Below are 23,310 nucleotides of genomic sequence, written 5' to 3' on the forward strand. Positions count from 1 at the left end.
TCAGGTACAGAAAAAAGTCTATATTAGCAGACAATATACAGTATTGTTTTCCATGTTTTAAAATTTTATATAAACGCTATAATTCTCTATGTTTCCCTCTGCAACTTGCTTTTTCCTCCTTCTTCATCATTATTTGTGATATTTATCCATGTTAATTCATGTAATGAGACATAGCGCTTGAAGAGGTATTTCACCTTCTGGTCTCTGATCAATCTCGCTCCTGGTCCTCTAAATGGAAATGTATTGGCTTCAGCGAACAGGCTGAAAATTTCCTCCCTGTAGTTCCATGTGCCTCCCTTCACTATATAAAGGTTTAGTGGTGAGAAATGTCTCCCTCCTAAGAAATCTAAGTCCTTCTATTCCCTAAAGAGAAGCTAAGAAAAAGAAGGGTTTGGAGGAAATCAAAGTAATGAAGTAAAACCTCAAAGAATTAAGCTGTAATATTCTCCATCTAAGAAAACAGGTTTAGCGTGGGGCAAGGAAGGAGTCAAAAGTCCTGAGGAGCCCTTTTAAGTCCAGGGGAATCTTTCCAAAGTTTCATAATTTGGTATTTTCAAGAGTGTTACTGAAGAAACATGGACAAAATTCTCCTAATCATGGTCCTTTTGCAACTCTAATTACCACAGACTTAATTTCATGTTTAAGGGAATTCACTTTTATACTCAATCAACCCATTAATCAATATTTTGTTTCATTTCTTACTTGGCTATATTATGTCTTCAAGTAGAGTTTTCCAGAGGGTTTATGGGTGACACATCTCCTGAGCCCCTGGAGTATTTCTGATGATTTTATATTTCAACCATAACTTGACTAGCTATGGGATTCTTAGGTCACAGTCGTTTTCCCTCCAAATTTTCTAAATGTTGTTTCACTCCTAAACGGTTGCCTTAAATGTCATCACAGAAAAGTCTGAGGCCAGCCCTCTTATGTGCTTCAGTGGTTTTTTCTTTCAGTTCTATGTGCCTTGAGATGTTGCAAAACAGATGTTTGTCAATTCTTTGGTTTACCCGTGCCCTTATTCCTTATGCTGGTCAAATCTTGGTGTTCTCTTTGGATTTGACCTACTTTCCATTGTGTCTGGCAGATATTCTTCAGTCTGTGTACAGATATGTGGTATTATCTAGTTTTATTATAGATAAAGTTTCCTTTTCTGGTTTTGCTTGTATGTTTTTATTTTGGTGAGTTTTAAGGAGGGAAGCCCTCCACCATTTCTTCTAGAAGTACACACGGCTCTCTTGACAGATACTCAGCCAATTAGAGTAGGGGAGGTTAAATCAGGGATTCTTAGTTTTCTTTCAGTAAATACTTGTAAGATATCTAGTATATAAAAAGTACAGTATTAGGCATTAAGAGAAACAGAAGTATAGGAGAACTATTTCTGTATTCAAGGAATCTATGGTCTAGTTGAGAAAAAAAGAAAGATGCGCTAAATGGCACATGAGCATACGTCATGTGTTATGGGTGCGCAGGGAAGACAGAGGTGGGGAAAATAATTTCTGGCTAGGACAATTCAAGAAGGCTGCGTGGAGGAGTTGGAATATGTATTGGACCTTGAAAGATGCGTAGGAGGATTTCTTCAGGTAAAGATCTCTAGAAAGAGGCAGTTCAGGCAGAGTGAATGTCAGGAATAAAGGGGAGTAGAAAAGTAAGGGACCCAGTGAGCAGGGCAGTCAGTTGCGTGTAGGTGAAGAGGACGCTCAGGGTAGCATTGAGAAGCAGTAATATATTGTTTGGCTCTGACAGTTGGCACTTGCTGCCTACAGAAAGCGCAGGAAATCTAGGTGACAATTTGGCTCCCTGGCCTGCCTGCCTGCCTGTGAAAGAGCTACCTTACACTGCTGCTTGGGTCATTCACCGTGGACTAGAAGGAGATGTAGGAGATGTTGTTCAGGACCAGAAAGCCAAAGATACAGAACACAGACCTGACACTGAAGTCTTGACAATGCAATTTTCACTAGACTTTGAATTCCTGGGCATCAGCTGTCATAGAATTTGGAATTTCTACCGGAAACTGAAAATGAGAAAGACAGGCAGGAGCCTTCTCTGCACAGTCTCGCCTACACTTTCCCCAAGGTGGTCCTATTAGCATCCCTCAAGCCCTGAGGACCTTGGGCAGATGTCCAAGCCACTGTCCGGAAAGCCTCGGCAGCTCACCACTGCTGGCAGAGACAAGCAAGCCTAGGATATGAGAAACTCCCTTCTGGATAAATTCATGCTCCTACTCTACCATTCAGTTCAGATGTAGCAGCAGCAGGGTAATAAAGTCTCACGCGACTGCAATTTAATTACTTTTCCCAAATCTACCATAAGTAATTAAAACTAAATGACCTGAAAATAATGGGAAAAGGTTCATATGGGATGCAGGGTGTCTGATCTTATCACCAGGAGCTAAATTGCCAGATTGGGTAATCTCTAATGGCCTCCCTAGTCATTAGCCCCGTGTGGCCTGCCTAAAGCTCTCCTTCAACTTTTTTAGTCGAAAAAACAGCAGCTTTGGGGCGCCTGGGTAGCGCAGTTGTTAAAGCATCTGCCTTCGGCTCAGGGCGTGATCCCGGCGTTCCGGGATCGAGTCCCACATCGGGCTCCTCTGCTGGGAGCCTGCTTCTTCCTCTCCCACTCCCCCTGCTTGTGTTCCCTCTCTCGCTGGCTGTCTCTATCCCTGTCAAATAAGTAAATAAAATCTTTAAAAAAAAAAAAAAGAAAAAGAAAAAACAGCAGCTACCACCATCTAAACCTTCATTGTTTCCCTAGCTTATGAGGCCATCTGAGATTATACCTCCTCTAAAACAGCAGCTGACTCTAGGATATTACGCTAGGCCTTCTCCATGAACTTCTCTCCAATGAGCAAGCTGGGGTCTCTTATCGAGCCTTGGTTCCTCACCAAGTCTCTTCATGTCAATTCGGGACACCAACACTGGACTTTAAAGAGGTGCCAGAGAGCTGTTCCTTTGTCTGCCGGCCCACAGGAGGGGAGGGAGAGGTCACTAATTAGAACAAATGGGAAAGTCACGGCATTGTCTTCCCTGGAAGGTCTGAGGCAACATGAGACAGAGTGGAAGTTACAAAGCCTCATGAGCTACTCTGGACTTAGGTGATCAAATGGATAAAGGCAAGTGTGGTTCTGGTTTCGAGAGAATGGTGATGCTGGTGGTCTCATGCATGAATCCGGAATGGGACACAGAGTAGCAAGGGTGCAACGAGAAGAAAGTCTGGAATTCCATACTCCGCTCATCTGCAAAAATGGAGAAGTTGAGCCAGGTGACTTCTGAGGCCCTATCTCACTAACATTCCAGGACTCAGTGTTGCAGCTCGATCGTGAAAAACCTGGAAGTTCAAACTTTATCCTAAAGGTAGGGAGAAGTCTTCAAAAAAGGTTTTTGAATAGAACAGGGACATGATCAGAGCTATCCTTTAGGAAGACGACGCTGGCAACATGCCACCTCTGTGAAATGAGATAAATGATAAATGATGATGAGGATGATAAACAAATGACCGCTAACATTCTAAGTCCAAGCACTGTTCTAAGTGCTTTATGTCTATTAACTTAGTACTCCCAATAAACCTATGAGGTAGGTTAGGTTTCACCCCATCTTACAGTGAGAGAATCATGCACAAAGACGTAAAGTTAATTCCTTAGGTGACCAGTAAGTGACAGATCCGGATTCTGTCTGGCAGTCTGACTCCAAAGTTCATGTTTTAGTCCATAAGAGGAATGACAGAAGGGCAGATTTGGAAGAATAAGAGAAATAGAGACAGCAAAGTAAGTTAGAGAACACCACAGTGGTTCAGGAAGAGGTCTCTGGGTCTGACCTCTTCTTCTAACCTCTAGTCACAAACTGGCTACTGGACACCTTCACATACTTGGGTGTCCGGCAGCTACTTCCAACTTCACGAGCCCCACACAGGCCTTTCCCCCCACAATCTGCTCCTCCCTCATCGTTCGACATCTCACTGAGTACACCACCACCTACCCTGTTTCCCCAACTGGAAACCCGGGCGTCACCTACCAACTGTCCTCTCCTTTACCCCTTAGATTCCTTCCTTGCCCTTCCCTTGTCGGTCTCCTTAGATTCCTTTTCTTATGTCTAAAATTGTTGATGTTCCCCACGGTTTTGTCTCGGTTTCTTTTGTTTTAAGGCCACACAATCTTCCTGGGTGATCTCCTTTACTCCCACAGCTTCGGGTACCACTCTATGCCCACCACTCTCCCAAACCTGTACTTCGAACACGGGTTTCTTTCCTGAGCTCCAGTCCTGCACATCAAATCCTGCATGTCAAGGCCGCCGGCCAGGAACTCAACTTATCCCAAACGGAACTCATCATTTCTGCCTCCCATCCCGCAAATCCTCTGCTGATTTCTATCTTAGTGACTAGCACACCAGAAACCTTATTGCTCAAGCACGAAATCTGGACGTCTTCCCTAATTTCTCTTCCACCTCACATATCCAGGCAATCACCATGCTTTATAGTTTTTAATCACCTTATTATTTCTCTTCCCTATTGCCACTGCTACTGCCTTAATTTAGGACTTCTTTTTTGCAAGGATTCTTTCAGTAGTCCTGCCTCCATGTTTACCCTCCTCACATCACCCTCTACAGTGTAGCCAAAATGATCTTCATAAAATGTGGATTTAATTATGTTGTTCCTTTCCTTTAAACTCTTAAATTACTGTTACCTATTAAACGTCTTAGGGGATAGTCCATGATTTGGCCCTTGGCCATCTGTATAGCCTTGTCTTCTGTCTATCCATTCTCCTTTGAATTCTGTATTCTGGTTATTATGAATTATTTACCATTCTTTCATATAACAAATATTTACTGAGTTCCTGTAGGCTCTCAAGATATAATAGTAAAACAGAAAGATAAGGTACTTATACTCTCAAACTAACATTTACTTGTGAGAGACAGGTAAACAAGATAAGGCCAGACAGTGATAACGTTAGGAAGGAAATAGAACAGGTTGATGTAATGGAGAGTATTGGGACAGATTGCTGCTGCTGCTTCCTCTTCTTTTTTTGAGATTTATTTATTTATTTTAGAGAGAGAGTGTGTGTGCATACCAGCAGGGAAGAGGTGCAGAGGGAGAGGGAGAGAGAATCTCAAGCAGACTCTGCAGCGGAGCACAGAGCCTAACACGGGGCTCGATCTCATGACCTGAGCCAAAACCGAGAATGAGATACTAAACTGACTAAGTCACTCAGGCATTCTGGGACAGATTATATCTGATAGGGTAGTCAGTGAAGCCTCTTCTTAAATGATGAAATTCAAGCTAAGATCAAAATGAAGAGAGGTGTCTGGAAAAAGCTATGCTCTCTCACACTCTTGATGTATCTAGAACATTCCTTTCTCCAGGCGGTGGCTCTAATCATTTTTCAAGATTCAGATCAAGAGTCATTTCCTTAATTCTTTCCTGACCCTTTTCTCCTTTGTGACTATATGGATTTCTACCATAGCACTCATGCTCAGTCTCAGCATCCAGTGGGTCTTTGTGTTTGACAAAAGAGTGAAATACTTGAGACACATCTCTACCATCAGTGATGTGCTGGAGCCAGACTGTTCTGCTTGGGAGAGCTGACTGTTAGCATCTATTCCCAACTTAGTGTTTGCTGATACCATTGGCCACAGTGGGAGAATTTACACTATGGAAATTGGCAAATGTTATAAATCAGACCACTTATTTTTTTCCTTTGGAGAGCGGGTTGTTAACAATTTATCAGCATAGCACTGGTAGCAGTGTACCATAAAATTCTGACCTTTTGTTGGCAATTACATTTATATATGCATGTATATATCTTTTCTTAACTTATTTGAGAGACAGAGAGAGTGAATTTAGAAAGACAGAGGGAGAAGCAGACTCCTTGCTGAGTGGGGAGCCTGACGTAGGGCTCAATCCTAGGACCCTGAAATCATGATCTGAGCCAGTCAGACGCTCCGCCAACTGAGCCACCCAGGCGCCCCAATGAGTGTATATATCTTAAAACAAATCTTTCTGAAGGTTTTATTATGAAAAACAGCAGTCTTCTGTTCCCCCTACCCGTTTCCTTCTTCCCAGAGACAACTCTGTTTTATTTTTATTTTTTAAAATATTTTACTTATTTATTTGAGAAAGAGAGAAAGCACGAGCAGGGGGAGGAGCAGAGGGAGAAGCAGGCTCCCCACTGAGCAAGGAGTCTGACTTGGGGATCGATCCCAGACCTTGGGATCATGACCTGAGCCGAAGACAGACACTTAACTGACTGAGCCACCCAGGTGCACCCCCCTCCCCCGCCCTGCCCGAGACAACTTTTGGACTTCTTTTTGCTGAGTATTTCAGTAATTACCTCCCTATCTCGACAGAATAACATGCTTATATTACTACTTCTTGATTTTTTAGTTTTAGGCATTATCAACAGACTTCCCACAATGGAAGATGAGGATTTAGCTTCCCTTTCTCCCCCTGCTCCGTCTTTCCCTTCCTATCCCTCATCCTTTCAATGTTGTTACAGCATACTTTTGGTCCATAGTGTTTATTATGACTACATAAATTCTATTTCGTAGTCGAGTTAACACAGTGAGCTGTGATGCCTTTTCCTTCCGTGTAGAACTTTTTACACAGAGTTTGTAATTGTTTTGTTTTTGTTAGATAGTATTCTATGCTATTACTAACTCAACCCGAACTTTAGCCAGTTGTCTAAATCTTTCAAGATGTTTATATGCATCTGGTATTTTATCACTTTCATCTTCTGAGTAAGTGCTTTGTGGATTCCACTCTGGGCTAACTGCTCCCCTTAGGCTTCATGCAGTTGTTCACAAAGTTGTCATCCTCGGATCTGCCTTCAGTATCGTCCTATGGATACTTTTTGCTTGTTTAGAGTTGGGTCTCTTGTATCTCACCTCTCTGGTTTACGCTTCATTTTGGTGGAACACATTTAGAGAAGTTTTTGAAACTTTTCCACGGTCACACTTAACATTTTGCTTGGGTGTAGAATTCTAGGTTGAAATTAGCTTTCCTTCAGAATTTTGAAGGCGTTGCTGTATTATCTCCTAGTTTCCCTTGTTGCTACTGTTAAGTCCAAAACAAAGCCATTCTGGTTCCTGATTGATTGTATGGGACCTATTATTTTCTCTTTGTAAGTTTGTAGCACCCTTTATATTCTCCAGTGTTCTGAAATTTCAAAATGATGGAGGTTTATTTTTACCCATTGTACTGTGCACTTAGTAGGCCTTTTCAAAATTCTGTAAATTCATCTCTCTCAGTTGTGAGACATTTTCCTATATTATTTCTTAAATAATTTCCTCCTCTGATATGTGAACTTTCTTTTTTTACAGAACTCTTACTCAGATGTTAAACATCCTGAACCCGTCCTCCCATTTCCTTATCTTCTCTTTTCTATGTTCCATCTCTTTATCTCTTTGCTCTACTTTCTGGGAAATGTGACATTTATCTTACAATTCTTTTATTGGGGTTTTCCTTTTGTTATCATAGTTTTAATTTCCCAGAGCTCTTTTTTTGTTCTTTGAAAGAACAGGTTGTTTGAAAGTATTTTTCTCTCCCTGCAGAGTCTCTGTTTCTTCTAAGTAGCTTTTTTCTAACTGTTTGATTTGTGGATCTTTCATGATAGGCTTTCTTTAGATCTCTGGTAATCTTTGATTATCTCTTCATCTTTAGGGGAGGATTCTAAAAAAGCTGACTGGAAGCTTTAAGCACGTGAATGGAATTTGTCATCCATAATTTTCACTGCAGGGTGATTTGAATGGGCTGTTAGAAATCTCTGACGTAAATAAATTCAGGTTTTTCTTCTTCGGCTGGTCAGAATCTCCAGAGAATATTCTTCTGAACTCCTGACTGAAGACTTTATGCCTGGTTGTCAAAGTTTGGGAATCATGGGAAGTGGGCTTGGGGGAGGACAGATCTTAGTGACCAATATCCCTATGGTCTCCAACCTTCCTGGTTTTTAATTATGGTACTTCCTCCCTCAATCCTGTCTATTATCTTTCATGAGTTACTCTTCCTAAAGAGCAAAGGCTTAACCTCTCCCCTGACCCCTCATTGGCAGCTAGGAAAGGTAGTTCAGCCTTCACTGAACTTGTAGTCTTTCCTATCCTTCTCTCCCAGTTGTTGGCATCAGAGCTAGAATTAAAGCTTTAGAATCAGCTCTTTCAGGCTGATCCAGTCTAGTGTTTTTCAAAAGTTGTTTATAGATCTGATTCACATCCTCGAGGAAGGACAAGTGCCCCTTCCCCACTGTATTGCAAACAACTGTGCTTTTATCAGTTTTAAATATTGAGTTTCTACTAAGATTTATCTTAACAAAAAGTTCAGTTTCTAAAAAGTCTGAAGACCATTGCTTTGGTAATATCCTTCCTCTCTTCCACTGTCTATGCTTGGATTTTATATAGGAAAAACCTGAGGTCCATACAGAGGAATAATCTTATTGAATATCATTCAAGTCATCTTACTCCAAGTTCAGGTTGTTCATAAACCAAGATTTTAGGATACTCAAAAGTGTCTCAAAATGGGGGAGATTCTCCATAACTTGTAACAAAGAAGCTCTCCCTTAAAAATAGTATGTGGCTCAAATGACCACACCTCCTAGTCCTCTGCCTTCTTCAGGGCTGCTCGGAGAGAAGCAAGGTAACCCTCAGACATTGGTACAGTGTCATTCCAGCACTGCCAGTGGTGCACTACGGTGGCCATTCCATCAAGCAGCATACCGAAGCAAAAGAAGGCAGCCTCTCTCAGGACCACAACTGGAATAAGTGTGAGAAAGTTGCTGGAAACGCTTTCAGACACCATGTCTTTATGGAGCCAAAACCAAGGCCTCAAAGGGCCTACGCACTGTTCTTTCCTTCACCTCCTTTTCTTCCCCTCCTCAAGCCGAGCCCTTTTCTAGGCTGGACTGGCCCCCAAAACCTCCCAGAGATGCCAGGAACCCTGCCTCAAGTGGGCACAGGGGAAACATACCCTTCCTCCACGGTGACTGAGTTCATGAGAAGGCAACTGGTGATAGTCACTCTATTTCTTATGACACAGGATGAACCAATGACTGAGTGCTTAATGGATGACTTCTCTCCAACCTGTGTATCTGGTCCAATGAGGCTCTCACCTCCAATCTGGAAAAGGCAAATATAAAGCCTTGTCTATCCATCTCAACCAACTGCAAACCAAGCCCTCGGATCCCTTGAGTTGGGGTCTAATGCAACCTTCCCCCAGAGATACTTCAGCAGAGGGGGCATCATCTGTTTCTCAAGGCCACAAGGTCACAAAATACCTCTGGGATCAACTCAACCGTACACACCCATGTATTTGTGTACAGATGTGCTCTCTTGAAGAGAATGCTCAAATCAGTGTAAGAGGGACGGAGATGGAAAGCTCCCGTGTCTGAGTCCCAAGACCATGATGGATCTGCCTTACAGAATTTGTGTGCCTGGGGTCAGCACCTGTCCAGCTTCTTGAGTGTCTGGGCTAGAGGATGGTATTCTATAACCACAACCCAGTTGGGATTTCCCTAGGACTAATGAGTTTCAGGGCTTGAGAACCCCAATCCATCTTCTCAAGGATATACCTCAGTGCACCTGGAGACTGCCCCATACCTGCCCTGCCCAAGGTAGCACTTACCAGGTGTTTGCTGACAATCTGGGCTGATGGATGAATCAGTGATTCTTCTGGACACAGAACAGACAGCAATTTGGGCACCTTGAGGAAAGAGGTTTGGTCATCAAAGTTAAGACCAGAAAACACCTGAAAGCATCTTAGGTAGAACTCAATGCCCACTTAGAGATGCAGGGAGTTTTCAGCCACAGCTTTCCTGCTTGGGTGAGGCAGGACAGGAGGCTACTATATTTCCCCTAGGACAAGGATGATATATGCAGTAAATGCTAGGTGTCTTCTCCTTAGTTTCCTAGCTGAGTATCTCCTCCCTGAAAGTAATGCCAAGTCCCTCAATTGGGAGGCACTGAGACAAGCCTTCAAGAGGCCTACCTGAGGGCAAGGAGCATTCTGGGTCCCAACCATAATCATCCCAGGTTCCTGCTCCCCTCTTAGACCAGTGTGGCCATGCCTAAAGTGTGGGTAGGAGCAATGTCAGACAAATTCTACAATCAGGACAGTTTCTGAGAAGGCATCCATGTTCTTCACCAGGCAAAGTAAAAGGTTGAAGGTGTTCACACTATACTATTTCCAGTATGAGAAAACTGAGAAGGTTACAGATATGGAGAATTTGAGCTCTGGACCCATCAGGCAGGCACAGGTAGTATGCATATGTCATTCTCCAGCATGGACAGAATGCTGGTCAGAGCACTATGTGTGGTGGCCACACTGGCTGAGGGACACCGTGCCAGAACTGGCTACACTGGCAGTGTGAAAGCTAATCCCTCAGCCCTCATCCCTGGGATCTCCTTCCTTTGTTACACTTCGACCAAGGCCATTCTGACCTCTCTGCTGCACAGCACCTGCTGGCACTTCAGAGGACACTTCCCTAGCTTCAGACTTTCCATGGACCTGCTTTCAGACCAGGCTGACAGACTCTAGTCATAGAACTGAAACTCTGACACTAAACTGGGGCTAACTTTACTGACAACTGCCCTGCGTAAACACGGGACTAGTCATGATTTCTCATAGACTCTCTGGCTTGGATTCTCTTGGATCTATAACCAATCCAGGGTAAAGACAGCTTGAGGGCTGGGGCTAGGGCCATACCCACCATACAGTGTGGGTCCTCAAGATTTCTGAGCCAGGTTTTCTTCAGGGACTATATTCCAATCCCGATTTTAAACAGTATCTTTTATTCTACTTGACCTTCTCCCTTCACTCCCCCTTCACTTAGACCTGCGCTGACAGTTTTCACAGAGTTCTACCAGAAACGATGTCAAGAGCTAATCTTTTCACCCTCTCATCTCCATTGTCCTTGCATGCCACCCCAGTATAGTTCCCTTGGTCACCTATCTTTTCCTCTTCTTGTCTCAACCCTTTACTGCTCTGTTTCCTTTTCACGGTCTCATCAGCCCTCCCCCCTAAAGCCTTCCCCCATGCCTGCTACACAATAAAGAGCTCCCCTGCATCCTCAGTCTCTTCACTGTTTTCTCACTCCTTCCCCTGTTAACTAAAAGCTGGCCTATCTTTTAGAGCACTGCTTCCCCTTTAACAGAAGCTGCTCATTCTCCATATCTCACAAACCTTAGCGTTAAAAGGAGGGGTTAGCTCTCTGATGCTGTTTCCAGACACTTCCCTCTCACAGACACTCCTTCTTTGAGGTTCTACCACCTGACTATACTCTGTTCCTTTTCCTTCTTAGGAAAGCCTCCTCTCTGTGCCTATGTTTACTTCATCAGAGTAATGATTACACAGTGTTTATCTGCTTGTTTATATGAAGTACTGCAGATCTCCTCATGCCCAGCAGAACAGGAGAAAGCTGCTGAACTCCAAGGCCAAAAGTTAGCCTTCCTGGGGATCTTAGCCCTTCTTTGGAGCCACAGAGGCTCTACCTCTAGGGACTAGGCCCACCGTTTCTCCTTTTGTTGTACCTGGGTATCCACCCCAATGGTATCCCCTGACATGGCAGGTCTTGCTCAACCTTGGGAATGAGAGGGATTCTGAACAAGTCCCTGGGCACTTAATGAAGAAATAAGACAAAAGGCTCAGTCTGTTTCTGGGACAGGAGCTCCCATGATTTCTCTTCTACACCCATCCTCTTACCTGTCTGTTTGCTTCCATGAAGAGGCCCAGGGTGCTTACTCGAGAGCAGAGCCCCTCTTTCATGATATGGACATAGCAGCGCACCTGTGATTTGGACAAGTCTTCCCACCTGTCTCCTCGACAGATATTCCAGCAGGCATCATAGGGAGCAAAGGTCAGTGTATTGCCTTCTTTTATAAAACTGAAAATATCTTCAGAATAAACAGAGGAAACAGAGACTCAGTCACATTTTGAAAGAGGGCACAGCTCATGCCTCTCTCCTTGGGACTTACCCATACGACAAGAACCCTGGGGAAATCCCATTAAAACCTTAAAGACTAAGTGAAATTCAAAGAGGCAACAGACCTTCCTGAACATTTGAAATATTATATGATACAAAAATGCTTAAAAAAGAGGTCCTAAAAGCAACTGTGACCAATAATCAAGTACCACTAGGGACAATAAAATAGAGGACTCTTGTAAATCATGACATAAAGTAAGCAAGGGTCCAGGCTTTAGCAACCAGCCACGTTGGCTTTGTGCTGCTAGCCTCTATTACCATATCTAGTAGTTGAGGATGACAGAAATAGTATAGGACTTGAAGCCAGAGTTATCTGGGCCCCAGTTTTTCAATTCTTAAAACAACCATGTGAGACCTTTTATTGTATGATAAGAAAACTGGGGCTCAGGGGACTGAGTAACCTGCCTCAGGTCACAGAGCTAATAAGAGGCAGAGTCAGATTTCAAACCGAGGTCTGTCTGATGCCAAGTCCCGCTATCTTAACCATCATGCTATACTGCCTCCATTTATTCATTTGATAAATAAGTTTTTGGAACACCTACTATGACCCCAGGACTTGCCAGGGACTAGGCAGGGTTATGACCGCAAACAAGACAGACCTCTCCCCCACATCCTGGAAAGGAGATAGTCTGGTTGGTCTCTGGCTGAACTGTAACAGTATACTCCTTCACCTTTCTTCCCTTGACAGAAAAGGCTAAGTATAGTCAGGAGTGGGGTTGCCCAGAGCCTAGAGAATAGGGGAACTGAGAATTGGGAGGCAGAGTTGACTCAAAACAGTCTAGTGAAAAACACAGCCAAACCAGGGCTATGAACCAGAGAATGGACTTAAGACATGATTAACCAATCCTTGAAGAGCACAGTGACGGAACGTGCTTGAGCAAGCCTACCCAGAGCTCAGGGACTTGCGCCAGCTACCCTGTCTTGCCTGACACTACCCTGTCTTGCCCGGTGGTTAGATAAAAAGCTGTTGCCTTGTTGGCTAGCTACTCTTTCCAAAGGTGCTGCACCCCTACCCTACTGCAGCAACCAAGCACTGACCTAAGGACTTCAGCTCCTTTTTCTTTAGATCCTCCTCTTTTTCTTCTTGTCCTTGTTGTGAGGAAGCTGAGGAGAACTGCTTTCTTATTAGGTATGGAATCAGTTCACTCCGGATGGAAGTGATGGACCTAGGAAGAAAGAGTGGTCAAATATGAGAAATCGGACTGTCTGGTTGCTATGGGATCAAAAACTCTGCGTCCAAGGAAAAGCCAAATTCCTTCCTGTCGTGCCACCTTGGGACTGACAGATCGAAAGTGGCCTGGCTTTGGTAGTTCTGGAGAACTGGAAGATCTAAGTTCTCTATCAGCTTCAGGCTGGAGGTGGGAGGGTAGTGCACTAAATATAAGAATTTATGCAGAAAATAGTCTTTTACAACATCCAATTTACACGGTGTATATGCACATGTGTTTGTGAGTGTATTTTAACACGGTGCCTTGACTCTTAACTGGCAATAACCTATCTGAAGGAAGAATGCTCCAGTCTTGAAAAAAGTTATTTATTTGTTTCCAAAGATTTATCTATTTATTTTAGAGAGAGAGAGGAAGGGCAGAGGGAGGGGGAGAGAATCTCAAGCAGACTCCCTGCTGAGGACAGAGCCCCACGTGGGGCTCTCGATCCCAGGACCCTGAGATCATGACCCGAGCAGAAACCAAGAGTCAGACACTTAACTGACTGAACCACCCAGGTGCCCTGAAAAAAGTTGTTTAAAAACATAAAAATTTTTTTCTATAAAGGACTTGCATATCTTCTGTTAGATTAATCCTAAGTATCTTACATTGTTTGTTGGTATTATAAACGGTGCCTTTTAAACAATTATTTTCTCCTTGTTGGTTTGTTGAAATTTAATTTACTCTGTATTTTACTTGTAGCTGATTGCCTTGCTAAACAATTTTACTAATTCTAATAATTTATCTGTACATTCTGACAATCACACCAACTATGAAAACAACACTTTTTTTTTCTTCCTTTCTAATCCCTATAACAGCGAAGAAGGGACCCAATGCTTAATACAGTGAGTATGCTTTTGAAATAAAAGCACCGAAGGGGGAGAGACCAGCACAAGATCTTTAGTTTTCTCTCAAGCTGTGACTTTATCAGAATTTTACACCACTAATCAATTTATTTAGGATTTAACAAGCATCTATTAATATGCCGTTACTGTGCTAGGCCTTGGAAATACACTGTTTCCAACTTCAAAGAATTCATAATCCAGTAGACAGTAGCCTGATCTAAGGAAGAGGGTAGAAGGAGATGAGTGTCATCAAGTAAGCCAGGGAGACAGACCACAGAAGCCTTCTGTGGCAGTCTCTAGTCTGGACTGAGAAGCTAGTGGGGATTTTTAAGCAGGAAAGTGACACTGATGAGTTTTCTTTCTTTGTAAGATAATTCTGGTAGCAGTAGAAATAGGCCTGATACAAGGAGAATGAAGACAGGGAGACCAGTTACATGATTCTTAAAGATGAGCTAATGTGGCCCGAGAGAGACAGAAAGGGGGGGGTTAATGTATAAACAGACCTATAAACCCCGACTGCCCCGTTGCCTACTTCACGCCCCCTCCCCCACCCCATTCAAAGAAGTTCTGCAGGCTGACAGGGGACCACACAGATGGAGTGTAGATAGGAAGGCAAGACAAGAGGCAGAGGCTGAGGAGGGTAAGCAAAATTATGAACCCTGGAGCGACACAGTTCATGGTTTTTATATCCTTTTAAAGGATCAAGTCAGACATCTTTGAAAAATTCTGTGTAAGCTGGAAGCTCTTGTATTGAATTTCAATGTGATTTTTCTCCTGATCCTTTGACGGAGATTAAAAATTTCCATATGAATACAAAGAACGAAACAACACTTATTCTTAGCTCTTTTGCTCCCCTTTTAATGCACCAAACCAGTGTGGGTAGCAAATGTTCCTTGGCCCCCTCTGGTGGAAAACAAGTCAGTTCCCTTTGAAGAAATGACAAAGCATGGACAGCTGGGAGATTTCAGAGCCATGATATTTACATTATGGGCCAAACAGAACTGTCACTGCAGAAGCAAGTAAACAAGCCTTGGCACACAGCCCCTAGGGGCAGAGCTCTTCAAGGAGATGAGACAGTGATTTAGAGAGGACATGAAGCAGTCCTGCCAGGTCCCACCTGCTTCTGCTGGCACTCAGCATCAGGTCAGTTCCCATAATGCAGTTAGCTCAGCAGCATTACAGAGGACAAAATTACTCTTCCTGCTTCCTACTCATAGTAGAGGCAGCTCAATGCTATGCCAAGAAGTGGGACAGGCCACTGTGAACCTTTGTGAAGTCCTGACCTTGGGACTAAGGTAAGCAGCTGGATTTACTGCCCTGGGCCTGGGCAACCTCACTTTCCCCCTTCCCTCTTATACATAGCCTTCCAGAAACTCCTGCCTCATCTCATGAATTACATGCTTCCAAGAAATGAGAAATCACAAAGGAGAACAACAGATTTTGACTATTAGCTATAAACAAACAACTCTACCAAATTAAAGACAAAATAATTGCTATAAATAGGACAAAAAATTAATATCCTAAGTAGATATGTGATCAAAAAAATATATATATATATTTTAAGATTTTATTTATTTATTTAAAAGAGAAAGTGAGAGAGAGAGAGAGAGAAAGAGAAAGAGCAGGGGGAGGGACAGAGGGAGAGGCCGACTCCCTGCTGAACAGAGAGCCCAATGTGGGGCTCAATCCCAGGACCCCAGGATCATGACCTGAGCTGAAGACAGAGGCTTAACCGACTGAGCCACCCAGGTGCCCCTCAAAAAACATTTTTAAAGAAATAAACAATAAAACAAGATGTAATTTCTCCCCCAATCAAACTAGCAGATTAAAAAAAAAATTCAGGGGTGCTTGGGTGTCTGCCCTTTAGCTCGGGTCATGACCCCAGGGACCTGGGATAGAGCCTGACATCAGGCTCTCTGCTCAGCAGGGAGCCTCTTTCTCCTTCTGCCTGATGCTCTGCCTGCTTGTGGTCTCTCTCTGTCAAATAAATTTAAAAAAAAATCTTAAAAAAAAATAATGAGAAAAAACAAGTTATTTTTATAGCATGATTTCAAGTATATATATATATAAATAAAATGATGAAAAGAAATACACCGAAATTCTCTCAGTTATCACACAGTACAATTACGGATAATATTTTCTTTTTATATTTTTCAAATTTTCTAAATTCCAGCCATTAGTCGTTACTTATTTCTTCTCCTTTTACCTTCTGTGGCATCACTCTTTTTTTTTTTTTTTTTAAAGATTTTATTTATTTATTCGACAGAGATAGAGACAGCCAGCGAGAGAGGGAACACAAGCAGGGGGAGTGGGAGAGGAAGAAGCAGGCTCACAGCGGAGGAGCCTGATGTGGGACTCGATCCCATAACGCCGGGATCACGCCCTGAGCCGAAGGCAGACGCTTAACCGCTGTGCCACCCAGGCGCCCCTGTGGCATCACTCTCTTGATCTGTTCCTATTTCTGATACCTGTCTCCCCTAAAATATTGGGTGTTTCTTAGTAGTTTTCTTTTTGCCTATGATTTTTCTCATGCTGTTTATCTCCCCAAGACAGATCATCACTTAGTGGCTTCTTTGCTGCTCATTCCCAAATGTGGCCCCATAGCAAGACCTCTCTCCTTGACTTTAGTCTCACATTTCCAACTGCTGGATGAACCCTGCCATTTAGATGACCCACAGATACTTTAAACTCAGTGTCTAAAACTGAACCCATCATCATTTTCCCAAACCTCCCCTCACCAACACTGGTGGTAACACTGGTTATCTTGCTTAATGATATGAAGATTCATTTAGTCACCCAAGCAAGAAATCTAGTAATCACCTGACTCTTCCTTCTTCCTCCATTCTTCACATAACCATTCATCAAACACTGCTGATTTTTATGCCCTAAATCTCTTTTCAAAAACTGTCAACTTCTCTCCATCTCTATTGCCACAGCTTAGTCTAAGCCACTGTCATCATTTGTTTGGATTCCTTCAACTGCTTTTAATTGGTCTTCCTCCCTCCAGTCTTACCTCTTGAAATCTGTCCTCCATATTGTAGACAGAATACTCTCTCTAAAGTATAATCTGATCATGTGTCTTATTCCTTCTATCTACCCCTCTATATTGAGGTTTTTCTAAAGTACAAATCTGATCTTATCTCCTTAAATTTAATGCTCAGGATAGTGGTTACTTTTGTGTGCTGTGGGGGATAGTTACTGTCTGGTAGGTAGCAGGAGAGCTCCTGGAAATCTGGTAATGTTCTGTTTCTTGACTATAATAGTAGTTACAAGGGTGTGTTCACGTTGTGAAAATTTATCAAGCTGTAAGACTGCTCTCAAATATCATTCTCCTTGGAAGCCTTTCATAACATTTCTAGCTTCTGAACTCTCACAGCAAAGACAATTATATACTGTTTTTTAATCCATATCATTTTTGAGTGTAATGCTAGGAAATTAATAGATATCATCTCAAATTCTTACAGCAATCCTCACGGTAGGTATTATTGTCCTTATTTTATAAGTGAGGTAATTAGAGCTTAGATTATCTTTCTTTTTTTTCTTTAAAGATTTTATTTATTTATTTGAAAGAGAGAGAGGAAGTGAGGGAGAGAGCGCAAGCAGGGTGAAGAGCAGAGGGAGAAGCAGACCCCCCCCGCCGCCCCCGCTGAGCAGGAAGCCCAGCGCAGGACCCCATCCTGGGACTCCAGGTTCATAACCAGAGCCGAAGACAGACACTTAACCGGCTGAGCCACCCACGCGCCCAGATTAATTACCCTTCTTAAGGTTAATACGGCTTTTATAATTGGCAGAGCTGAAACTTACTCCATACCTATCTCAAAGCCCATGACTCTTTCCACTACACCATAGTAACTAGTATCCTGTTTACTGCAACCATAGCACTTTCCACAGGATTTATAATTTTTTGCTTATTGTTTCTATAGACAGTCATGTAGGAAATGCTAAATAAATATTTATTTGAATAAATGAATGAGTAAATGTGTAAATGACTGTCATCCCTCTAGGCCAGACAGCTGGCAATAATTTCTTCTGTTTTTTTTGGACATAGAAACTAGAGATTTCCCGATCTGGAATTGTAATGAACTCTAAATATGTTTTTCTATTATTAATATTACTACCATTAAAAATCCAACATTTGAAAAAACATATGATTATTAGTTCTGCTGAAATCTGATATTTTTAGCATTTTGCCTTGGTCTCTTATCAGGTCCTCCTTGTGGCTATAAGCTTCCAGGGAAGGCCTAGAAATGATGCCCATGGCAAAAGGAAACATTTGGCTACTTTTGCATTCTGGTTTTTCTGTCTTTGTAAGCAAATCACAAGGGCAAATCCTTTAAAAGTCTTCCACTTCAAGTCAGTACTTCAAAATATTAGTTAGGAAAGAGGTAGAACAGGCAACCTACTTTTATAGGGCCTGGAACTAAAGTCTGCAGAGCAGAATATTAAGGGCTTGACTTTTCTTACCTCTTCGCTTAGCGCTCACAGCAGAGCAGTAATTGGGAGGATAAGGTGATTGCTAAGTTAACTTTGTGCTTTGTTTTCAGGCTTTTTTTTTTTCCCCTTCAAAGTAAACAGATATAATATGAAATAGGATATAGGAAATTATTTTAGATTAAAAGGTACTGACTTAAAAGCTAGGTATTTGGCATATAGTATTGTGTGATACCATTTTCCTTCTTAACAAAAACACTGAAAACTGCTATGAGAATAAATTTTCATTGTTGGTGCTTACGGCCTGAGAAAGATAAACATGTTCACACCCTACAGGCTGGAGAGATTGTATAGGCTTACGTCAATCCAATAAGCACTCAGAGAATATGCCTGGGTATTTGTTAAATGTCTGTTGCTTTGAGTTTTTAATAAATTATGGTAAGTCCAACTCATCTCTTAAGCATTTAAAAATTTTTTGAAATGTAGTGTATATTAAATACATCTATATTAAATGCACAGTTTGATGAGTTTTATCAAATGCATACTACTGTAACCACTACCCCAAATCAAGAGATGGAGCATTTTCACCAACAACCCAAATTCCCTTATGCTTTTATTATACTATTATACTACTCTCTATACTCTAATACTACTTACCACATTTTATTGTAATAATATGTTTAACCTGTCCCCCTCTCCTTAAACTGTGAGGAACCTGAAGCAGAAACTTCATGTTTTTATCTTTACCACCAGTAAATGTGGTATCTTCTCTTTAGCAACACAGTGACTGACACACAGTAGGTGAACAATTAAAAATTGATTTGAGTTCTTACTGTACATCAACGACTGCTCTCAGCTGTTTTTTTAATTTTATTGTTTTAAGTAGGCTCCACACCCAATGTGGAGCCCAACACAGGGCTTGAACTCACGACCTTGAGATCAAGACCTGAGCTGAAATCAAGAGTGGATGCTTAACTGACTGAACCACCCAGGCGCCCCTGCTCTCAGCTCTTTACATGTATTTTCAACAACAACCATATGGGTCAAGTACTATTATTCCTAATTTTCAGATGAGAAAAGTGAGGGTTCAGAAAAGTAGACACCCATCCGAGGTCACACAGCTCAGTTACTAAACTTCTCTTGTTAAAGACAGTGCAGGTTTTCTTTTCTCCACAGGTCTGCCTATAGCTCTTCTACTTGGTCAGCTACAGAAATCCTCATCTCTTCTCCCACTACCGATGTTACTGACGTAGCTATGACATTACTTCTGTTGTCTCAACTATCACCACATCTCTTCTCATCCCATTCACCAAGCATATATTGAATGCATTAGCAATCCAGGTAGGTATCTAATCTCAAGAATCTGGATGGAAGACATTAACATGTAAGCAACTGAAAAACAGTAACAACCGCCCCCACCCCCCCTCAAAACACAGGCAAAAATGTTGACTTTCACAGGCGAAAGACAGCAGGAGACCGCTAAAGTGTCCTTTCTTGAAGCTGTGCCTACCAGGTGTACCTCTTCCCTTCCATCCTTAAAGGAGTCATCATTTCATAACCAGGTAATTAAAAGCTTCTTACTTACCTTGAAGGAGTCTCTTTCCCATCCAGCATGGTCTGTGTTCTCCTGCCAGGTTGTACCACTGCTCATTCCAAAAGGGACTATTCTGTTTGAAGATCTGTATCTCCCTGTTAAGCTTTCAAAGCCTTCTACATGCTGTTCCCACCAACCTATTCAATCCCATCTCCCACAACTTTAGACAAGACCACCACTATTGCAGCTAGGAATAAAGAGTATCTCTTGAGTACTATTCTAATTTGTCCCGTTGTATCTTTATACTTTTCCTAATACACTGAAATTTATCACTTTTCAATACAATGCCTTTAATTCCAATGACCCTGACAGGTGAAGGGTAGATGGGGGGATGAAGAGGTAAGGGTCTCTTTAACAGATCCTGAGATGGGGAGGTAGTTTGAGCTGAGGCTCTGTATCATTCTGCATTGCAGCAAGCTCTGGGAAAGTCCCATTTGGCAGAGCTTCTGGCCACGAGCCAAAGAATCACCAAATTAAGGCTTGTCCTCAAGGCACATACCACTGCACTACACTTGCCAGGTGTGGGAACAGCCAACTGGTGGCCAAATGAGTTACAAAGGAGCCACAGCAGCCAGGATGAAGCTAGCTCTGGTGCAAAACTGTCTACATATCCAGGCACCAAAAGCTAAAATCCCATTTGGTAGTTTAATACTACCACTGTTAGTTGGTTTTTGTTTGTTTGTTTGTTTGTTAAGTTGTGATAATGGCATGGAGGTATTTGTTTAAAAGATAGAAAGACTTTATATTTTACAGATACATATGCAGGGGTTTATAGATAATAACAACTGAAATAATTACAGATGAAATTACATCATAATGACTTGCTTCAAAATAATCTGGCATGACAGTGGAGAGATGGGAGTGGCACATACAAAACAAAACTGGCCACCAACTGATACTTGTTGAAGCTGTGTGATGGATACAGGGGAGTTCGTCCATTACATTCCTTTCTCTACCTCTGTATTTGTGTAAAGTTTGCCCTAGTAAGTAGTTAAAATAAAAAAAAATTTCTACCAACACATCACAGGGCCTACACTTCACAGGGCTTCATTTTCACTTGAGAATAAAAAACACGTCCTTAAAAGCCAAGAGTTAACTTCATTTTTGGAATATAGATAGCCCAGACTGGTGACTGGAAAACAGGTCCCTGAATTAATGTCTAACTTGGTGTAAGTTTCCTTGCTATTTAAAAAGCAAAGTCTCTCGGGGCGCCTGGGTGGCTCAGTCGTTAAGCGTCTGCCTTCGGCTCAGGTCATAATCCCGGCGTTCTGGGATGGAGTCCTGCATCGCGCTCCCTGCTCAGCGGGAAGTCTGCTTCTCCCTCTCCCACTCCCTCTGCTTGTGTTCCCTCTCTCGCTGCCTCTCTGTCAAATAAATTAAAAAAAAAAAAAAAAAAAAGCAAAGTCTCTGCAATTTACCCTGGAGCTTAGGCTGCAAAATTCCTGAGGGCAGGGCCCACGTCTGCTTATTTACCATTGACCCCACGGTTGATTTAGGACAATGCCTGCCTCGTCATAAATATTTGTTGATTGAACGATAAAACAGAATGGTAAGTCAGAGGGGAGCAGGGCAACAGGGTGTCCTGGGGGGGGGAATAGAGAAATAACAATCCCTGGAAAAATTTTCCAGGAGTCCAAATGATTTCTTCTACCACTGGTTCTACATGGGTCTTCCTGAGGGGGTTTAGCAGGTGTAGCAGTCAGGGGTGAGGGTTAAGATGCTACAAGATATAGACTGGGCAAGAGGAACACTTCCCCTTCTCCTATTAATATTCCTGTATATATCCAAGTCTATCAACCAGGGCCATGCCAGCGTTTAAACTCAGGTTCTCAGACTCTCTTCCTCAGCTGGTCTGGGAACTTGAGGCTGTGGTACCAGCCTACTTGCTTTCCAGTCCATCAGTGCTATTCAAGGCAGAAACACATTCAGCAGCCATCAAGGGAGATGAGCTGCTCCTCTCCTTAACCACGCAGTTACCAAATCTTTTCCGACCTGTTCCTCTGAGGACTCTAACTGCATTTACTATAAAAAATCCTTGAGATCAACCTCAGAGGAGGTTTTTTCTGGCAACGCAAGTCCTATGATCTGCTAGACACAGTCTACGGGAAGTTACTTAAGGCCCACAATTCTGTTCTCAAAGCAAAATCAGACAAAGTACCAAATTTTGTTTCTCTGTATTCGTGAAAGTCCACTCGGTGAGGTGGACTTTTCCAAAGCTGGAGGAAACTTTTTTCTCCCTCTCCTTGGGTAAGTCTCTGAACCTTTGCTAAGAAGGCCCACCTATAAAATAATCGCCTAGGGGAGGGGCACCTGCTTGGAGACGAAACAGCACTAGAGCTAGGAAGCTCAACCTTGCGGAAGGAAGGCAGGAAGAAGAGCCTGAACTGTGCAGAAAGAGGCATCACAGGTACTATTAGTTTTATAAAAATATTTTGTTGGTTTATTATAACACAGCACCCCCCCCAATATAAGCAGGGGACTCTGTGATACAGACAAAATAACAGTATGTTGGTAACACGATTTCATTTTTAAAACAAAGGCGAGAATCAACTGTTAAATAAACCAGCTATCTAACATTATCAAGGTTTAAAACTGTTAAATAAGAACCAAGGTAGTTTAAACACTGTGAGTTTGACTCCACCTCCCTCTTTCTTACTTATTTTCCATTAGGAAGTCCACGACGTATTTTTTCAAGCAGTAGAGATGGGCGTCCACAAGGCCTGTGTGGAAATGTATTCTAGGGTGCCTGCAAAAACAATGAGAGAGAAGGGGCTCACAATCAAGTAACATGGGTTCTATCCTATTATTAGATAGTAGGCATTAAAAAGTTTATAAGGGTCAAAGCCACCATCCCCACTGGTCTCCTACTCTGGGGAGACCAAGATGGTGGATACCAGTTTTGACCCTACCACAGAAAAGTTCTTCTTTTTATAGAAACCCCACCTCACACTTTATCAGGCCTTTAGGTAAACCATCAAATCACTGACAGGTCATCTTCTTCTATTCTAGCACAAACTCCTACTCACAATTTTTTGTTTTTTTAAAAGATTTATTTATTTATTTTAGAGACAGAGGGCGAGCGTTAGAGTGACAGCAGGGGGCAGGGCAGAGCAAGAGAATCCTGAAGCAGACTCCCTGCTGAGTGCAGGGCCTAACACAGGGCTTGATCCCAGGACTCTGAGGTCATGACCTGAGCCGAAATCAAGAGTAGGCCACTTAACCAACTGAGCCACCCAGGTGCTCCTCACAATTTTTATAACTAACATTTTCCTGCTTTTACTC

At 42.4% G+C, this 23,310-nt stretch overlaps 1 protein-coding gene across 3 annotated transcripts in view; it reads right to left on the reverse strand.

Moving 5' to 3' along the window:
• Positions 1-23,310, reverse strand: part of EIF2B3 (eukaryotic translation initiation factor 2B subunit gamma) — a 116,604-nt gene that overhangs the window by 15,910 nt on the left and 77,384 nt on the right. For all 3 annotated transcript variants that reach the window (XM_087865833.1, XM_045799700.2, XM_045799701.2), the window contains exons 6-10: positions 22,685-22,774; positions 12,992-13,119; positions 11,674-11,864; positions 9,598-9,675; positions 8,944-9,092 (exon numbers count right to left, since the gene is read on the reverse strand). In XM_087865833.1, coding sequence (XP_087721959.1) covers positions 8,944-9,092; positions 9,598-9,675; positions 11,674-11,864; positions 12,992-13,119; positions 22,685-22,774 — 636 coding nt within the window. The remainder of the gene's footprint in view (positions 1-8,943; positions 9,093-9,597; positions 9,676-11,673; positions 11,865-12,991; positions 13,120-22,684; positions 22,775-23,310) is intronic.

Source organism: Ursus americanus, chromosome 12, assembly GCF_024610735.1.
Source record: "Ursus americanus isolate L20-20 chromosome 12, mUrsAme1.1.p, whole genome shotgun sequence".
Taxonomy (NCBI): Eukaryota; Metazoa; Chordata; class Mammalia; order Carnivora; family Ursidae; genus Ursus; species Ursus americanus.